Genomic DNA, 19,796 nt, shown 5'->3' on the forward strand with positions numbered 1-19,796 from the left:
GTCCTACTCAGACGCCAGCAAGGTGGAGGTGGAGTACTGGTTTGGGCTGGTATCATCAAAGATGAGCTTGTGGGGCCTTTTCGGGTTGAGGATGGAGTCAAGCTCAACTCCCAGTCCTACTGCCAGTTTCTGGAAGACACCTTCTTCAAGCAGTGGTACAGGAAGAAGTCTGCATCCTTCAAGAAAAACATGATTTTCATGCAGGACAATGCTCCATCACACGCGTCCAAGTACTCCACAGCGTGGCTGGCAAGAAAGGGTATAAAAGAAGGAAAACTAATGACATGGCCTCCTTGTTCACCTGATCTGAACCCTATTGAGAACCTGTGGTCCATCATCAAATGTGAGATTTACAAGGAGGGAAAACAGTACACCTCTCTGAACAGTGTCTGGGAGGCTGTGGTTGCTGCTGCACGCAATGTTGATGGTGAACAGATCAAAACACTGACAGAATCCATGGATGGCAGGCTTTTGAGTGTCCTTGCAAAGAAAGGTGGCTATATTGGTCGCTGATTTGTTTTTGTTTTGTTTTTGAATGTCAGAAATGTATATTTGTGAATGTGGAGATGTTATATTGGTTTCACTGGTAAAAATAAATAATTGAAATGGGTATATATTTGTTTTTTGTTAAGTTGCCTAATAATTATGCACAGTAATAGTCACCTGCACACACAGATATCCCCCTAAAATAGCTAAAACTAAAAACAAACTAAAAACTACTTCCAAAAACATTCAGCTTTGATATTAATGAGTTTTTTGGGTTCATTGAGAACATGGTTGTTGTTCAATAATAAAATTATTCTTCAGAAATACAACTTGCCTAATAATTCTGCACTCCCTGTAAAGAAGACGAGGGGAGGAGATTAGACAGACTAAAATGAGAGTAAGGCTAAGATGTGCGTACGTGTGTGTGTTCTTGGTGTGGCTGGCTATTAGAGAAATCAAATGAGTTGATTGACTCCAACTGGTAGAAAACTGTGTGTTTCTTTTTTTCACTCCTAAAGAAGTGATGTAGGCAAACAAAAAGCCAGTGTGTGGCTGGGTGGGGGGTGTCACATGCATTCTTTTATGTCACAGACTTCCCTGCAGAAACCTTTTTTTTGCGGCTGTCAGTGCGACAGGTAAATGGAGTTGAGGTTTAAAGGAGCAAGTGTTTAAAGGCGTTATATTTAGTGTAATTGGTATGCAGTGCGTCTACTTTTTTCATTGCATTAACTATAAAGCTCGCTGTCAAGTGGACAATTCAGGGGAACCGGGGTCATGTTGACCTGTTTTCTTCTGCCTACAATAACGTTAAAATCTACTGGACCCAGGGTTTCTTTAAGCTCCTCTGTGTTTGACATGGTCTTTGTTAAGGTTTAAAGGTAATGGTTGTGTTTGTGTGTTGCAAAACTAATTACAGGGTTAAATATGGAGCTGTGATGAATTCATATAGTATGCATATAAGGCAGTTAGACTATAGTTGATGTTTGCCCTTAGAGGCTATTGTATCTGCTGAAGCATTTTAGTGTATGTGCATGCAAACTGTAGGAGGAATTTTAAATGTCTCCTGATTTGTGGTTCCCTTTTCTTTTTGTTACCATTAATAAAATAAAGCTACTTTGCTTCATTACAGGATCATGCGAGCTTAGTGTACGTGGTTACATGCGGTTTCTTTTCAGGAATGTAATACACACTCTCTTTGTCAGGGTTCAAAGGTTGAGCCTAGTTTGATGCGCTGCTGTCACATCCCTTGTGGAGGTTCTCCAGCTGACTACGTCGTCAACATCCGCAACAAACTTGTGCTTGACATCCGTCGCCACATCAAAAGATACTACGCGGTGAGTATTTCTTTGTATTCCCGTCTGCCTCTGATAGTCACATTTTGATGTGCAGCTGATTCCAGATAACTGTTTTTCTGCTGTTTTTTATTTTAGTTTTCTTTAACCCTTGTACACTAATGCCAGGTGGTTATTCATTGTTTTGCTTTGAAGCCTTAATAGGTTGATCTCTTATTTAGTACTTCAATTTGACATGTGTTTTTGTGCATTAATATATTTCATTGGCTAAAATATGCCCAATATTAAATATAGTATTACAAAACTGCGCATCAAGGTTCTAGGGTTAATTAGTTTGACTGCTTTCCTTATTTATTTATTTAAAAATTTTCTCTGTAGTAATACAAATTTGTTCATTCAATCCAAAATGTTCCTTTCTGAATGTTAAATAACAAAACAAAAAAATAAACAAGTGTGTCTTGCGTCCACAACGCTGCATTTATGCTTGTTACCTACGACAGCAGCACGTTACTAAAGTATTAAATAAAGGATTTGGCTGACAAAATACAAGCTCAAGCGGTCACAGAACATGAGCTGTGTGTAATGAAATCGTCAAAACTCGCTAAAATTGGCCTTCCACAAAGTGTCTGTGAAAGGGTTGGACTGTATTTAACACAATGGGGGATGCAACAGATGCAGTCATGTTAAGAGAAGCTATCAAAAGGATGTTGGACAAAATGAAGAAAACCTCAGCAGGGCACTGTGCTGACATTTTCAACCAAAGAGCACACTGAGCATGTAAAATGGAAAAGAGCTCCAGAAGGATATGTCGGCGCATGATCATGGAAATAGTTAAATGGCCATTTGTACTCTGAATACCAAGTTTAAAATGCACACACAGTTTTAGATGATAAGGTGAAATTTAAATGATAGATGTGGGAAACAGGGTCATTAAGGTATGAGCAAAAACTTAAATTACTTTAAATCAAACATAATGGACTTTAAAGATCAAGCAGATTTGTCTCAATACAAGACACCCACGTACTTGAAAGACTATTTACAATTTTTATTTGCTGTATGTTTTTCTAGCGTAAATCATTTTTGCAGGTTGTATTTAAGCATTTATGGAAGGCGTGAAAGTGTGAATCATCATCTCTCGCTGGTACCTATTCATATTTTCAGCTGTGCATTGAAAGATGATGACATGTGTTACACCCCGGCCTAGGCAACCGGCGTGCAACACAGGAAAAATAAAAAATAAGGAAAACAAAACAAAAACAAAAAAACTACTACGGTTCGCCACCAAAATCCCAAAACGAAAGTATCAACAACTATTTACATCAAAGCAAAATAGAACATTTATTTACACCAAAACACCAAACTATTTACAACCAGGGGGAAGATCGCGACCATGACACACTGAAACACAGGGTTTAAATACCTAGAGGTAGCAATCAGGAAATGGACAACAAGAGGGAAACACAGCTGGGGCAACTCAGAACTGACGAGACAGGGAAACGTAAACTGAAAACACTAAGATAACACAGACTTTCAAAGTAAAACAGGAAACGCATAACAGTCACGCCAAAAACAACACACTGACAACACCGAAACGTAACAGTTCCCCCCACCCAAAAATCAAACATTTAACACCCAAGTGAAATGTTTGATTCGCCAACTCAGAGGCCTGGAAAATGGCCGGCAGACGACACATGAGGCTGGACGGGCAACTCGGGCCCTCCAGCAGACGACGAAGGCTGGAGCGGTCCCTCGGACCCTCCAGCGAAGGCGGATGAAGGCTGGAGCGGTCCCTCGGACCCTCCAGCAGACGACGAAGGCTGGAGCGGTCCCTCGGACCCCCCAGCGAAGGCGGATGAAGGCTGGAGCAGTCCCTCGGACGCTCCAGCGAAGGCGGATGAAGGCTGGAGCAGTCCCTCGGACGCTCCAGCGAAGGCGGATGGCTGAAGCGAAGGCAGACGAAGCTGATGAAGGCTGGAGCGGCCCCACCGACCCTCCAGCAGACGACGAAGGCTGGAGCGGTCCCACGGACCCTCCAGCGGAGGCGGATGAAGGCTGGAGCGGTCCCATGGACCCTCCAGCAGACGACAAAGGCTGGGGCGGTCCGGGGACCGCCCCAGCCTTTGTCGTCTAAGAAAAAAACACCAGTTGACAGTTTTATCAGTGCTATGTCATCAGAAAACGACAGCCATTAGAAAATGAACGAAGAAAAGAAGGAACAAGGCGCAGAAGAAGACGGGCAGTGTGTTGGTTGGACACTATTATGACAACAAGAAGAAGATTAGTCTTCCTACAAAATGTTTATCCACCGTGTCTCTATGGTTTGGAAATGAACAGATGGCCTTGACTAACTAAATATTTTGTCAAGTTGGGAAAGCAATGTTTCCTTTTACATAGAAATGTTTCTCTATTCCTTACGGTGAGAAGTGCAGTTTATTAATTACAGTTCTCGGTATCGACAGATGCCTTAAGCTGAGGATCAGCATGCTCCTAATGACCAATCACAAGTTAAAGTGGCTCAGAGTGGTCGGGTAGATCCTGGATTAATGCCATAGTCCTGAAGATGGTGATGCTGTCAGCACTGCCTAAGTGTTAAACGATTTACCCACAACAGTCCTATGCAACAATGTTTCAAACCAGAACTACTTTGACATCTTATGACCCAAAAAAGGTTAAAGCAGTCATTACAGTGCAACTTAGTTTCATGCATGTTCTGCATGACCGTTGTGGCAGTGTGGGACATTGAAGACGTTTGCTACATCAATATAGACCCCGAGAAGATGATTTGTAGTGGCTTTGCAAAAGACTTTGATTTATTTCTGTCGTTTTCAAAAGTCTGTCATGGCGTGGCACTCTGATTTATGGCAGTAAAGTATGTGAACACTGATATGCAGATTCCTCTTGGACAGAGTAGATCGAGAGGCTGTGACACATGTCGGTGTAAAGGACGGTGTAGTCAGTTTGCAGCCTGGGAGTGAATTAAACAGGATGCCTGCGTTGTCTTCGTAGGGGACTCTATCTCCTCATGGCTTCCAACACCTTGTTCTTGAGTGAGTGGAATGGTGTGTGTGTGTGTGTGGGGGGGGGGTGGGCAAGGGGCAGGGTAACTCTCCCACAGTGCTGAACAGAAATCAATTAGTGTGGTGAATGTGTGGGTAGTGAGTCCCCCTCAGCCCCTTTGTCACGATGTGTGAAACAGCTGCTACCACTGAATACTTACACGTCACACAGTAACACACATTTATACACATGCGCACATACACACACACACACACACACACACACACACACACACACACACACACACACACCGAGGGCTGAACAGCAGTGGACACAGCACACACAGCAGGGCAATGAAGAGGGGTAATATTGTGTAATTAAGGATTCCTTTCAGGCCGAGGGAGAGTTCAAATAGAGCTGTTTGTCTGGGCAGATAGAGTGAAAGCTCTGTACGTGTGTGTGTGTGTGTGTGTGTGTGTGTGTGTGTGTGCGCGCGGATATACGTATATATGTGTTGGCGTCTTTAGCTCCAACCACAGAGACATTAATCATTAGTGAAATTACCTTCTGCTCCCCACCTCACCCCCACCATTATCAATAAACCAGCACCCTGAGAATGGGCAAACACTTGCTCACTACCTCTCTCACACACACACACACACACGCAGCCATCATTCCCTCTTCTCATCCCCGCTGTCTTTGGCAAAATGAGAGATTCGCTTGTTTCCTGAACCACCCAATTCTTCTTCTTTTTTTTTTTTCTTTTTTTTTTAAAGCCCCTCCCATCTAACAACCGTTACCATGGCATTTAACAAATTATTGCAATTACCCTCGTCATGCGGGTCGCCCCTGGAAACAGGCTGAGGGGCAAGAGAAGAAAGGGGGAGGGAGAGAGAGAAAGGGTGAATGAAGACCGGAGAAGGTGATAATCCTGTTTTGAACAAAAGGTCAAATTGTTGAATAGAGAAGCTTTGATTAAGCGGAGGAGGTACAAAGTGGAACCGTTTGAGCTCTTTTCACTGTGTGTGTGTGTCTGTGTCTGTGTGAGAGAGTGCGTGTCTGTGAAGTAGACCGATTTTTAGGTCTATTCACTTTAGAGCTGGAAGTGTTGACTGCCAAAGCACAAAAAACAGTTAGAGGTCTTTCTGCGTGCGTATGTGTGTGTGGCAGGTGGATTCCTCTGCTGCAGAAGTCACATCAGAGAGGCTTCTCCACTTATACAGTACAACAATGGAGCTCAAATTGTCTCATTAATCAATTATTTGATTTACAAAACATCAATTATCAATAGTTTTGTTTTGTTTTTTTGGTTTTTGGTTTTTAGATGTGAATGTTTGCTCTCTGAGAGTAAAATAGGAACAGCGCTGGAAAAACAACTTTAAACTGTCGTTTTTTTTTTTTTACTCGTTACATCACTGTAAGGTAAACTGCAGTTTTAAGAGAAATGATCAAACGGGAAATGTATACAGGATTCGAAAGTGTAATGGTTTAGAGAGAAGTATAGAAATGGCACCTAATTGAGTTTATTGGACCTTGTTGTTCCTGGAAGAGTGCCGTAACATCAGATTGACTGATAATCTATCAACTTCTCTGAACATATAACCAGTGCAGGTTTATCCATAATGATGGTGCTGTGTAAGCCCTGAGCAGCACACAGCCTTACATGTGGTCTGCAGTGTGGTGGATTCCTCACTAACACATTGCCATGGTGAGCCATCAGAGCAGAGGATCGAGACTAAAAAAGGGGCGTGGCTTATCAGCAGGAGTCTACAGTATAGAAGTAATGTAAGAAACAAATCTAATTTTATTGTCAGTTTTAGCCACGACTGAATTAATTGAATCAAAATCGTCAAACCTCTACTTTAATTACCATTTAAATTGGCTCAGTAGCAGCACTTTAAAGGGTTATCTGAGACTTGCAGGGCACTCGATCAGTCATTTATGGAACATTATCAGTGGATTATTCAGGCTGAACATTGTTTATAGGATTGCTTACTGAAATAAATAAACATGGAGATGACGAGGGAAGGTTTATGAACTACAGCGTCAAGAGTGATGTTGAATTCTCAGAGCCTAAATTATGAGATTGTAACAAAGCGGAGGGTTTCGGATGAGATAAATGTGTTTTAAAAATAAAAAAACAAACAAAGAAGAAGCTGTAGAGGAAGGGTACACTTCGTGGTGGGCCCTGTCGTGGCCTGGTCTTGCCTCTATTTGGTTAAATTATGTGGAACTCATTTGACATCTGCATTCAGTGTGTCAGGTATCCACTGCTGTAATTATGCAATTATGAGTCTTTATTCTCGCGTCCGACTGTACACCCCCACCCACCCCCACCCCCGCTCTTGCAATATGCCTCAATTAGACTTTTTTTTTTTTTTTTTTATCCTTCTTTGGTCCTGATGTGCTTCTTGTTTTCAGTCTTTTCTATGTGGCTCGCAGGTCTGCCGCACTTGATCCTAACTTAATTTTTTATTTCTTTCGGTATGTGGCTTGTGTGTGGACGGGTTTTTGGGGTCACAGCGGCAGAGCAGAAGGGCATTGTGGGTTCCTCCTTTGAACCTCCTCAGTCTTTGATGTGTGCCTTGTTAATTCATTTTAATTCATGTGAATGGGCGCCAATGAATATGTTTGTACGCACACTGAATGTTTGTGTGCCAGTGAATCAGGCCCATGGGAACAGCAGTGTGTGCCAAGGCTTGTGTCATAAGAAGTACACAAAAAAGACTGCGCTACAGCCTCCCACTCTCATACTCCTTATCTCCCACCTCCATGAACTATTGTCCTGCATGTGTCTTTATCAGACACGGTGAAGCAGTCTCATTTCCCATGATGCCTAGCTCTTTGCACAAGAACAGCAGAGGTGTTTGGATAATTAGTCCTGGCGCTGGGTATTGTGGGTAAAGCTGTGAACTCTGTGACTTTCTAATTGATTTGGGACATATGTGTGTGTTTGGTTTTCATTTAAAAGAGATTGGCCGAATTTCTCTCTGTTTGTGTGTTTGTGTGTGTGTGTAGCCTGTTTGTGTAGACGACATGTCTACGCCTTCATCTCCTGTTTGGGGGAGAAAAAAACTGCAATTTTTTTCTTTAATAAAATGCATATTTTTCTAGTATTCATGTTGAACGCAATAAATAAATTTGCAGATTTTTGATTGATGTGGTGAGGTGTACATGAGGTTACTGGAAATGTGTGCAGTTGCAGAAGGAATACTTGGGTTAGATGTATTTGTCTCTGGTTTGATCTAATTGGTTTGTTAAATTAAATGTATGAGAATGGATGAACCTACGCTCATCAGCCACTTTGTTAGGTGCACTTGTTCAACAGCCCATCGGTACAGATATCTAGTCAGGACAGTGCATTTAGGTTTGAAGACATGGTCAAAGTGACCCGCTGAAGTTCAAAGCAGGCATCAGAATAGAAAATAAAGGTGATTTTTAAGTGACTTTGAACATGATATGGTCTGAGTATTTCCGAAACTGCTAATCTACTGGGATTTTCCCGCATAATCATCTCTAGAGTTTAAAGAGGATGGCCTCAAAAAGAGAAATTATCCAGTGACCGCAGTTCTGTGAGTGAAAATGAATTGAAAAGGTCAGAGGAGAATGGAGCTTTAAATTGACAGAAAGGCAACAGCAACTCCAATAACCACTTGTTACAGCTAAGATATGCAGAGGAGCGTCTCTTGTCAGCTAAGAACAGGAAACCGAGGCTACAGCTCAGTGTAATTGGTGAATATTGGAAAAAGTTGACTAATCTGGTGGGTCTTAAGTTTTCCTGTGACATTCAGACGGTCGGGACAGAATTTGCCGTGAACATAAAAGTTGGATCAATCCTTCTTTGTATCAATGGTTCAGCCTATGGGGGATATTTTCTTGGCACGCCATAGTTATCTTATTAACAGCTGACTATCTTTCAAATGCCACAAGCTACCCGATTATTGTGCTGACCATCTTTTTATGATCAGTGGACCCATCTCCATGGTTCCACAGTCAGCAGATTTCAATTCTGCAGAGCACCTTTGGGATGTGGTGGTACAAGAGAGAAATCATGGATGTGCAGCCACTAAATCTGCAGCAACTCTGATGCTATCATGTCAATATGGAACAAAATCTCTGAGAGATGTTTCCAGCATCTTGTTGAATCAATGCCATGAAGAATTCGGATTGTTCTGAAGGCAGAAACCTGGTTTTAGGTACTAACAAGGTGTAACTAATAAAGTGGCCACTGAGGATGGCTCTATAGCAGTCCAACTGCTAAACTGACCTGCCACTAAAAATATTTAGTACATTATGAAAATTAAAATGGGACAAATTTTGCAATTAGTGATCCACAATGTGATGCTTTTTGGTCAGAAATTGCTGACATGAAATACTAGTCTCATATAAATCTCATAGCATCACAACGTCATTGGAACCCGGTGAAGCCCAAATTGCATAAAGAAACAGTGGCTGAACTGAAGTGCTGTTCATTTGTACTGGGTGGCTCAGTGGGGTGGAGTGGGTGGTCTGCCAGGCACATGGTTGGCAGTGTGATCCACAGCTCCTCCAGCCTGCATGCCTGGGTAACATACTAAACCCCAAAGTGCTCCACTGGTGGAAGAGTGTGTGATTGGAAGTAGGGCTGCCATGAGTAGTCGACTAGTCACGATTACGTCGACTATCAAAATCGTCAACGACTGATTTAATAGTCGACGTGTCGTTTGAAGCTTTGTAAGATCACAAAAGATGCAGGAATAAGTAGTAGGATTTAAGAGTGTAATAACGGACTGAAACAGAAGATGGCAGCACTGCATGTACAAGGATGCCAGCTGCCGTTAAACCCCGAAGAAGAAGAAGTAGCTCTGTCCCAGAATTCATAGCGCAGCCCAGCTAAGTTTCCAACGATGGCGGCAGCTAGTTAGTTTTAATATTACTCTTATTATTCTTTCTGGGTCACAAAATAAACGTTTAACATATGTTCAGGCGAGAATGTAGCTGTGTAAACCTCAAATATCTGCTCAGTTTATCAAGACACCACATATTTTTAAAAGCGCTCCGACATTTTCGGAGACATCTGTTACCCACTAGCTCGATAGCTAGCCGGGGGCAAGGCTCACTAGAGCCTGTAAGAACACCGGACTCCTGGCAAATCGTTTTCAAACCCACCGCCATCTTTCGCTACTCAGGTTAAACATATGTAAGTCATTTAGATAACTTAAAAATGTTATTGTTTGGCTTTTTTTAGTATTTTATTTGTTCCAGAGTAAATCGGTTTGGCTGAGATTAAAGTTATAGTTTTTACACATAGTTACATAGTTTTTGAATAAATGTCAAGCAGACAACTGAAGTGGGAGATGCTGGAGAAAATACTCCGGTGTCCTGTTATATTTTAGATAGCAAGGAGTTTATTAAACTCCACCGAAACAATCTGCAAATTTCATTAAAATTTAATAAACGATCATCTTGTCTTTATTTTTAGTTAGCACATACCTTAAACACTTAAAGCTGTAAGCTAATGATAGTTATATAAGAGCAGATGCATGCTGGTGCAATAAGTTGTACGTTTTACGTCCAATGGATGCATGATCTGATTAGTCGACTAATCGCAAAATTAATTGGTGACTAGTCGACTATCAAAATAATCGTTTGTGGCAGCCCTAATAGGAAGTGTGGGTGTAAATGGGTAAATGTGAAGTAATAACTGGATTAACTGCTCAGTTAGAGTAGAAAAGCTTTATGTAAGTACCAGTCCATTTACCATTACAGTATTGTTCACTGATGGTTTACTATAGAAACATCGTAAAGATTTTGCAGGAGAAATGCATCCTTAAAATCAAACATGCTTTTTACAATAACCTTAAAAAAAATCTGACAGATTATTAAAAGGACCAATACAGGGGAAAAAGTTGTTCATATAGGGTTAAATCAGCTGTAAAGAAAATAATCCTCACCATTTCTTTTGGTTGCTGCTTTTCAAAACTGATTAGAAGACAAAGGCGGACCTAAAAATCAATTAGAGCTACCGTGTGTGTGTGTGTGTGTGTGTGTGTGTGTGGTGGGTGAAGGGGGGTGGTATTGATAGGCAGACAGGTGCAGCAGTTTTGAAGGGGTTTATTTTGACTGAATGGGGAGAACGAAGGCTAGCTGGATGTAGGAAAGGAGCAAAGGCGTTGATGGCGGTGGGTCTTATGCTCTGTCATTAGTTGGGCATTAACCCCCTCCCCTTTAAACCGTCTTTTAGTAATGACAGGGCATAAGAAGCAGAAAGGGGAGGAGTGATCTGGAAGAATATGGGGAGATTGAGAGGGTTAGCCCACAGCACCTGCCCAGGGTAACTACCTCACTCCAGGAGGTCCTAACTACTGCCGTTTTGGCTGTCTGCTGCTCTGCCTGTATGACAGAGCAGGACCCTGACACACAGCAGCTGAAGATACATCAAAATGTAAAGAAAAGGAAACATGAAAAGGCAGTATGCGAAGTCAGTAAACTTCTTTTTATTTCATGCAGTTTTTTTGTTGCATTTTACAAATCCTATTTGCAGTGCGTTTCTTGTCAGATTGTTGTGCAAAATTAGAGCAGCAAAATGGAAACAACAATTTTCAGCAAAATTTCCTCATTACCAGAAACAGTTTTTAAAAGCACCACAAGACAACAAGTTTTTTTCTTCTCCCCAATTTTTTAAGAACACCTTTAGCAACAAAGTGGTAAATCAACACGTTTTATAAACGAGTAATGACATTGGATGCTTTGAATGTGTTTTCTGTGTTCATCTGTTTGATGGAAATGTACATTAATTCATGTGTTTTCATCAAGAATCCTTTAAACATGATTTCTAATCACTGTTGCAGTAGCAGAACTTCAGAGTATAATAAATGCCTTAAAAATTGAATGAAGTATTTTAAAACTTATTTAAAACTTTAAAAAAATGTTGGTTTTGTTTTGTTTTTTCCTCTGTGTTTTTCTCTGTCAAAGCAGCAAGTTGAGATTTTCATCCAAAAACCTCACAAAAAATTTAACTAACAAGCAACAAATCGCAACATTTGGAAAACTTTGTGTGTTTGCAGCTGTTTCACAGCTGGCCGAACTAAGCCAGTTTCATGTGTCATAGGGCTGGTTGGTGTGCGAGGACCAGGCCTGTCAGAACAGGACCAGACGTTTGCCCATCGCCTTCTCCCGGCATGGACCCATCTGCCCCGCCTGCAGCAGGGCGACACTTAGACCCGAGGTAACGCACCCGCAAACATCAGAGTTCACACTGGCACACACGTGGCTTTGCATTCCCATTGGCTTAAAAGAAATATACCCCAGGCTGAGTTAAATCTCCACAGCAGCATGGGTTGTTGCATTCTGTGGGTCTTTTCCAGTTGATGGTGCTATGGAGCTGCAATATCCGCTCTCATATGTGCTGTGCATTTCTGCTCATTAGCGTCACATTTCCTCAAATAAACACTCTGATAAAACCAATCTTTGTCGTGTGTGTGTGAGCGACTGTGTGTCAGCGCACATGTGTGCCACTCTGTCTGTGTTTGGAAGGCACTAAGAGCTTGGATGGTAGTTTAGCCATTAAAAGCATCTGTCTGTCCAGCTCTGGTAGCCGCCTTATGAACACTTTGTTAGTTTGACCACTGGATTTAAAAGAAACACTCTCCCTTTCAATTTGAGCGTGACAGTTCAATCTGCTTTTTGTCTTTTCTGCCTCTGTCCCATTCTTACCATTCCTGTCTCAAGCCTTTGCTTTAACTCTCTCCTGTCAATTCTTTTTCTTTCTTTCTTTTTTTTAACCATGCGTGTTCTGCCCCTTCTGTCCCCCCCCCCCCCCCCCCCCCCCCCCCCCACTCCACCCCCCCACCGGCTGCTTTGCTGTGTCTGGCTCTGTGGCGACAGGTTGTAAACCAGAAGGCCAATTTCTGCTGTCACTGTAGCCACTTAGGCAGCCATTGCTGTGCCTGAGGGCCGTGGCACTTTAAACTGTGGGCTGAATAAAACATTTAACTCTCTGTGCTCGTTCATGCACCCTTTCTCTACTTTAAAAACTGCAGCCTGTCTTCATTTTACTTCACGGTTTGACTCCACAGACTTGGCCTTTTTATCTAAATCCATGGGTTGCTGATGATGAAGACAGATGTAAGCAGTTTTGTGTAAAAGTCAGGATGAATACTCAGAGGATATTATTGATACCAGTGCAAGACCACCGGGTCTGTGAGGATTTTCTGTGTGGGGAAGAACATCAGGTTTTCAGCATCAGTGCAAGTGTTTCATCGCGCAGTAATATTTGCATGTGACTCAGATGTTCAAAAATCTTTGTTTGGCAGTGTGCAACTGTCAGGAAAAGATGCCAGCATTGCTAAAAGGAACTTATAAGCCTGGAGCCATACGCTTCCAATGAACCGGACAATTTGGAACAGGTTTTCATCTGGAGCTTGTTCTTAATTCCCCATCCCTGCTTGCAAGGTGCTTTGCATACATTTAAAAACGTTGAACGAAATTTTATTTTTGTTTCAAATTCAAACATTGGGTAAGACAACATCTGTGGAGATCAGGCTTGGCATTTTATTTTAAGAACAAGGAGTAAAAGTGGTCTTTAGGAATAGTTCTCCAGATTTCCTGATTATTTTTCCTCTGTAAATTGGCTGGTTTTTGCACATATTTTGAGTCCTGTCCTTGTGCAGTACATCCATCCATCCATCCTTTCTCTTCCCCTTATTTCCCCTTATTCAGGGTCATGGGTGGGTGCACTGTTGCAGTCACACCTATGGACAATTTAGAATCACCACTTAACCAGTTAGTTTGGACTGTGGGAGGAAGCTGGGGTATCCCAGAGAGATCATGAACGGTCCCAACGATGGTAGATGGTGGATTTTAACCCAGGAGCTTCTTGCTGCAAGGCAACAGTGCTAATCACTACATGTCTGTGCTGCCCAAGAAACTTTTTTTTTCTTTATAAAGCCTAAGGAAACATTATGAATCATTAGTAGTTGTTTTTAAGCCCTTAATTACAAGCAACGTGTTGCACAAACACCTAACTTGTTCCCATTTCTTTACTTAAACCCATGAACAAAGATATTTACACCAATAATGTGATTCTCAAAGTGCCATTAGCTGAAAATGTGGCAAATCTGATGCAGAAAATAAACAGTATTTTAAAGTTTTGTGCTGGAAATAGGAATTAATCATGGAAAGACCTGACAGATGTATTTGGCCCTTTAGTTGAACCATCTGTTGTATTCTTAAGGAAGGGAAAGGCTGAGATATTCTATTTTGCACTATTGCTGAACTGAAAATCAGTGGCAACAGGTCTTATGGAGTGATGAACCCACATTTGAAATTTGTAATCAATCCATATGAAGAAGGTCAGGAGAGGAATACAACAGTGTCTACAACCATCTGTATAAGGTGGAGGCTTTGTGGTTTGGGGGAATTATGAATATAGAAAAGTACCATCAGACTTGGATCCACCATGTGGAAAACATCTGATTGGCGCAAGCGCAACAGCTTCGTTTTCCAGCATCTAAGTGACCCCAAACGCTCTACCAATGCCATAAAAAGCATAGCTGGATAGAAAAATCACTCAAGACTTTCCAACAGTACTGCATTTCTTTCCTCTGACTGTAACGTGCAAAGACCCATCCCTGCTTTGACTCTGATTGGCCTTTCTAACCAGCCATGTAATTTGAAGGCTAACTAAGCAACAAACCGCAAATCAGAAGCAGGATATGGGCAGATTACATTGTTGTGTTAATGAAATAAAAGACAGTAGACGTTTCCACACATTGCAGGTGAATAACAAACAAATAATTTTGGACACTGACATGAAACTGATCTATTGTTTTAGTTGTCTGTTGAGGGATTTGAACCTAGATGGAGGCGCTGTGTGCAAAATGCTGGCTTTTACTCTTTCTGTGGCTCACGTCTGTGTCACTACCGACTGCCGCTACAGTGTGAGGCTGGAATAAACAGACGTGACACAGGGGGTAGACATGATGTAGCAAGTATTAGAGCAGTAATTGTTTTACAGTGTAGTTGTTTCTGTGATGTTCAGATTTTGGCACCTTTTCTGTGGTGTCCTGGTTTTCCCACTCACAAACATTTTAGACAAGTGGAGGTGTGACAGAAATATGCCACGTCTGGTCGAAATATAACACATGGGAATAAACTTGACTGTTTTCATGATGTTGAAGCACTTTTTAAAGATGGCTTTGCTGCAAAGTTCAAAGTCTGTTTTTCTCCGTGAGTGTAAGTAAACAGATTCATTAGACTAATATTAAAAATACTTTTTATTATGTTATGAATTCATCTCGGAATCCCTTCGCAAGTACATCACTGAGTCTTTATTGGCCTTTAGTGTGCTAGCTTCAACATTACAGCTCTTTAAATACCTTGTGAGCACAAAGGGCTGCCACTTAGCAATATAGCAAAGGCTGTATTTGAGCAATACATTTAATTTTGAATTATTGCTGCTGATTTCCTTTGTTTTTTCCTGCAATAGTATAAGTCATGATTCGTAGTAGGCTAATTTTGACTTTTCAGCACTGTTGTCTGAATCGAGCCAGTGCACAGAGATTAACAGTCCAGCAGCTTAAGTTTTTAATTGCTGCTAATTATGCAAAGTATTCAAGAGACCATTCATGGCAGTCTGAGCTGGCGTGGACCGCTCACGCTAGCAATGAAGAAGACGAGAAATTAGCCAATTTCCACTGAGAGGTGGTCTCCTTTTTTCTTTTTTAAATGCATTAAAGTTCTGATTCTTTTTGAAACGTCCATCAGATTCATGTGCGTCCTGCCTGCTTTATCACTCTGGACACATTCCCTTCTTGCTTTTCGTCTGCCAGCATCATCATAGTTTATCGGTCTCAAATATGCAACAGCCACATAGACGATTAGTGGTTCTGCTTTTGTGTACGCTGCACCAAAGGCAGTTTTTGTGTGTGTCAGAGCTTCTGTAAACGGAGTATCTTGTTTGTGACTCCTTGTTCCCGCGTCTCTCTCTCTGCATCATGGTACGTTTACTGTCACTGTGGGGCTGCCTCTTCTCCTTCCTCCATCTCTCTCTCACTCTGCCTCTTCCTTCTTCTCCCTCCTTCTCTCACTCCCTCTCCCCCTCTCTCTGGACACAGATTCAGAGCGTGATCTGATCTCCATGTAATGGGAGAGTAATAGGCACTCTGCCTTGATTGGTTGGTAATTTGGGGGAGTTATGCACAGGTGCAATTTGTAATATTTTCAGTAAATTAAATTTCTTTCTCTTCCTCTCTCCTCTCGCTCCCTCTGCAGTGCTTAACTCAAATAGGCTATTTTTTTTCTCACCCTGTCTCAAATCTGTCCTGACTTTTCCTTCCCCCTCCTCCCCCCACCTCTTTATTCACTGCTTTCTTTCCCCGTTCCTTTCTTTTCATTTTCTTTCCCTCCCCTCCCTCCCTCCTTAGCTCCTACACTTATTCTCTCTTCTCTTGGCTCGCTCTCTTTCTCTCCTCCTCTCGCCCTCCCTTTCTGTCTCTCTCTCCCTCTCTCTCTCTTTTTCTCCCCTCGTTTTATTGATGTACGCTCAGGCGCCCATTAGAGCTCCCTTTTTCCCTCTAGTGGAAATTGCAGCATGTTAATTTTCACACAAATTACGGCAATAGCAGGTATCTCTATTTGATACATTATAGCGGGAGCAATCAGAGATAATTGAGTGCCTTTCAGAGGGAGACGGCTGCATTCACTGCCGGCTCAAAGCTGCCCCATTATCGCCTAATCGCTCTTTAAACACTGAATTTTGCCGAACAAAAATTCTTGTCATAATTTTGCTTAAGTGTATTTGGAAATCACAGTCCTTTGAGCGAGGATAATTGAAATCAAATCCCTTTCACTGGAGCTGACATTTCTACATTTCCCCCCAATTGAAATTAATTTCAAAAATTGAGCATGAATATCTTCAAATAGCAGGCAATTATGCCTTTCAATGGGGAGAAATTACCGGTGCTGAATCGTTGGAGGCTTGCGGGCGAGAGCACCAGTTAAATGCCTTTGTTTCCCGCCGTGTTTGCCTAGTAAAGATTTACATATATTGACTCATTATGGTGTCTTGTGAAGCTGATCGGCGTGACTACCACAACTGGCAATAACGCTCATCGCATCTAAAAAGCTCAAGAGTTTTAAAGCCTTGTGGCCTCACAGCTGAGGGAAAAATGTATGTTTGTTTCTCTCCATCTCCCTCCCTTTCTCACTCCCTCTCTCTTTCTGCAGCTGCAGTAGCACGAGTGCTTGTAGACTCAGTATTTACAATGCATGTTTGCAGCAAAGCCAGAAAGAAGCATGCAAAGCCGAGGCCCTTGTCCGTGTCACCGGTGCTGGGATGTTTTCTGCCATGTCAAAGCCACTGGATGCTTGTAGTTTCACAGCAGTTCACACATGTTACAGCCTCTGTAACCCAAAAAAGCGGGGGGAAAACTGGCTGTGTTTTTGTTTTTGTTTGGCCTGCTCTCTCCCTCGCATGCTCGCAGAATATTGTCTGTCTGACTACCTTTCATTAACTGCTTCACTGGTGTACCTGAGCGACAGTGTAGTGCGCAAAAGTTCTCTGGAGGTTGGATATGTGCGCGCACCTGTGTCACGTAAAAGATAGAGGCAGGTGTTTTTAAGACTGAGGAAGTCTTGAGTGCTTGTTTTATTGCGTGAAGCCATTTTAGACTGTTGCTCTGTGATTTGGATCAGTTTGTATGATTTAGCCTCTTTTCTTATTTCTTACTTTTACCTTTTATTGTATACATCCTCTCCCTCACTTTATCGTCCTCCTGACACATCTTCCTTATGGCGTAACTGTGTTTTGTAGCTGGGTCGGGGTTGTGTGCATCTGTGGGGAGGCAAGGGAAGGGGGTGGGGGGGTAGTCAGTCAGGGATGAGGGAGGCAAAAGAGCAAGGGGTACGAGGTGGGGGCTGGGGGGTCCAACACTCCCGGGAGAGAGGCAATTTCACAGCTGGTTTGCTCCTTAGGCAGTCAGGCTGAAAATGCTGCAGATTTGTGGAGCAAATTGAAATGGTGTCAGTGCAGGAACAAAGCGCCGAGCTGAATGACGAGGTAGGTGTGTGTGTGTGAGTGTGGGAGAGTGAGGTGGGGTTGAGGGGCTCTAAATTCAATAACAATCCTGTAACATTTTAGCCACGCCTTTCTGACACCTGTCAGTCAGTCAGTGCGGCACGACTGGCCCGCCCACAATCAGCATTATATTGTTCAAATGTGTGTGTGTGCAATTTTTTTTTCTTTCCCTAAGAGGAAGAAGCGACGCGCTGTTTGTGCCGACCGAGCTTGTTCAACCTTGGCAACCGTAACCGAGGCTCCATTATGGGATGCGCATGGTTTGGTTGTTGACTAGGCAAGTGCATCAGCGGTCAACAGCTGTGCGTGCCATGTGGGCAAGCCATAGAAAGCCATTAAACACACACTCGCTTTCACACATCACACAGTTTGCGTATAGCTGCATTAGATACTCTTGCCACTTGATTATGCCACAGCAGTAAAAACTGAAATTACAATTACGCACATTCCCGATTGGCAGGTATAATGGGCGCACACATACTCGCTTCACTCACACACACACACACACACAGAGACACACGGATACTGACACACAGGGATTGTCAGGGGATTCTTCCTGGTGGTAATAATAAAGCACTCGGCGCACACCTGATGGCAGTGTGGGGTCGGGGCTTAGCGTGCCCTCTGCAGCGTAGCAGGGAAATGACGAGCCAATAACTGCAATTAAACATGCAGTATAATGGCTAATCAAATTGACAGCCTCGGCTGTTCACATGCCTCTCTCACAATGGCTTATCACAACAAACTATTATGAGGGAGGGTATTTCAGGCCTGATCCCCTCTTTTCGTTCTCTCTCACCATCTCTCACTTCTTTCCGAGTCTTGCTTTCTTTTGCTCTGTTTTTCTTCTTTTTTTTCTCTCCCCTCCCTCCCTCCCACCGCTGTCTTGCTCATCCTCTCCGTCTCTTTCCCCTCTCTCCCTCTGGCAGGCTGTCGTGTGGCTCCATTTAATTGCAGTGGAGATTAACAAAGCAAGCAAATTTGTTTTCTCGCTTTACTGTGTCACACAGAGGAAGGGAGATGTTTTCAGGGAAGTATAGTCATTTGAGCTAGGTGCACCCTCTTAGAATTATGTTTAATGTGCCTGTTTTTCAAACTGGTAAACCACTTTTATTATTCTGTTGTTGATGGGTTTTTTCCCCTCCTGTCATGATCTTGACTCCGCTCTCGGCGGAGTGAATAATGGTGATTAATCACTTATTAATGCAGAAATGGAGCAGTAGTGTTGTTGGTGAGGTGGCTGGATAAGACTAGTAGTGACAGGGATATTCCACACATGCAAGAAAAATATACACGAGGCTCCTCATCCGCTTCCAAACAACACTTTTGCCTTAATCCATATCGGGTGGGGTTTTCTTGATGAAGTAAATCTTTTTGTGTGTGTCTGTGTTCTCTCTGCAGTACTCGGAGAAGGCCCTATACAACCAGCTGTGCTTCTACAGGTTCATCTTTGACTGGGAATACGCAATCACAAAAGTACTAAATACTGACGAAAAAAGTAAGATAACACACACCCAGCATACTTGTTGCAATAAATCGAATTCATTGTTTTTCACGTGGCCTGTAGGTGGTTTTGGTTTGAGCTGCACAGTTAGAGAGCTCTTGTGTAGAAATGTCTGCCTTTACTAGAATATAACTAGTTACATGATGCAGAAACCTTGTTGTGAACAATTTCATGCAGGAACTATTGTCTTTATACTGTTTACATCCACCAGCTGAGGGGGAGTGGCATTAATGTTTACGTCCTGTCACAGTGTTAAAAGTGCTAAACCTTTTATAATGGGTGTACAGATGTTTTAATCTTCAGTGACACAGATGTTGAATGTAGACAGTAGAAAGAAAATGCTCACGGTTTTTTGTGAGTAAGGTAAGTGCCATCCACTTCCATTATATTCAAAAGAAGGCTGATCTGTCCCAAACGGGCCAGCTTTTACACCAAAACAATCTACAGTTGATGATTGAAC

The 19,796-nt window shown here is 42.4% G+C and overlaps 1 protein-coding gene across 3 annotated transcripts in view; it reads left to right on the forward strand.

Moving 5' to 3' along the window:
- Positions 1 to 19,796, forward strand: part of pola1 (polymerase (DNA directed), alpha 1) — a 68,057-nt gene that overhangs the window by 35,190 nt on the left and 13,071 nt on the right. For all 3 annotated transcript variants that reach the window (XM_085468556.1, XM_085468554.1, XM_085468555.1), the window contains exons 34-36: positions 1,689 to 1,820; positions 11,866 to 11,982; positions 19,234 to 19,330. In XM_085468556.1, coding sequence (XP_085324682.1) covers positions 1,689 to 1,820; positions 11,866 to 11,982; positions 19,234 to 19,330 — 346 coding nt within the window. The remainder of the gene's footprint in view (positions 1 to 1,688; positions 1,821 to 11,865; positions 11,983 to 19,233; positions 19,331 to 19,796) is intronic.

Source organism: Copadichromis virginalis, linkage group LG9, assembly GCF_057382275.1.
Source record: "Copadichromis virginalis isolate Kocher_CV1m ecotype Utaka linkage group LG9, C_Virginalis_male_GT1.1, whole genome shotgun sequence".
NCBI lineage: Eukaryota > Metazoa > Chordata > Actinopteri > Cichliformes > Cichlidae > Copadichromis > Copadichromis virginalis.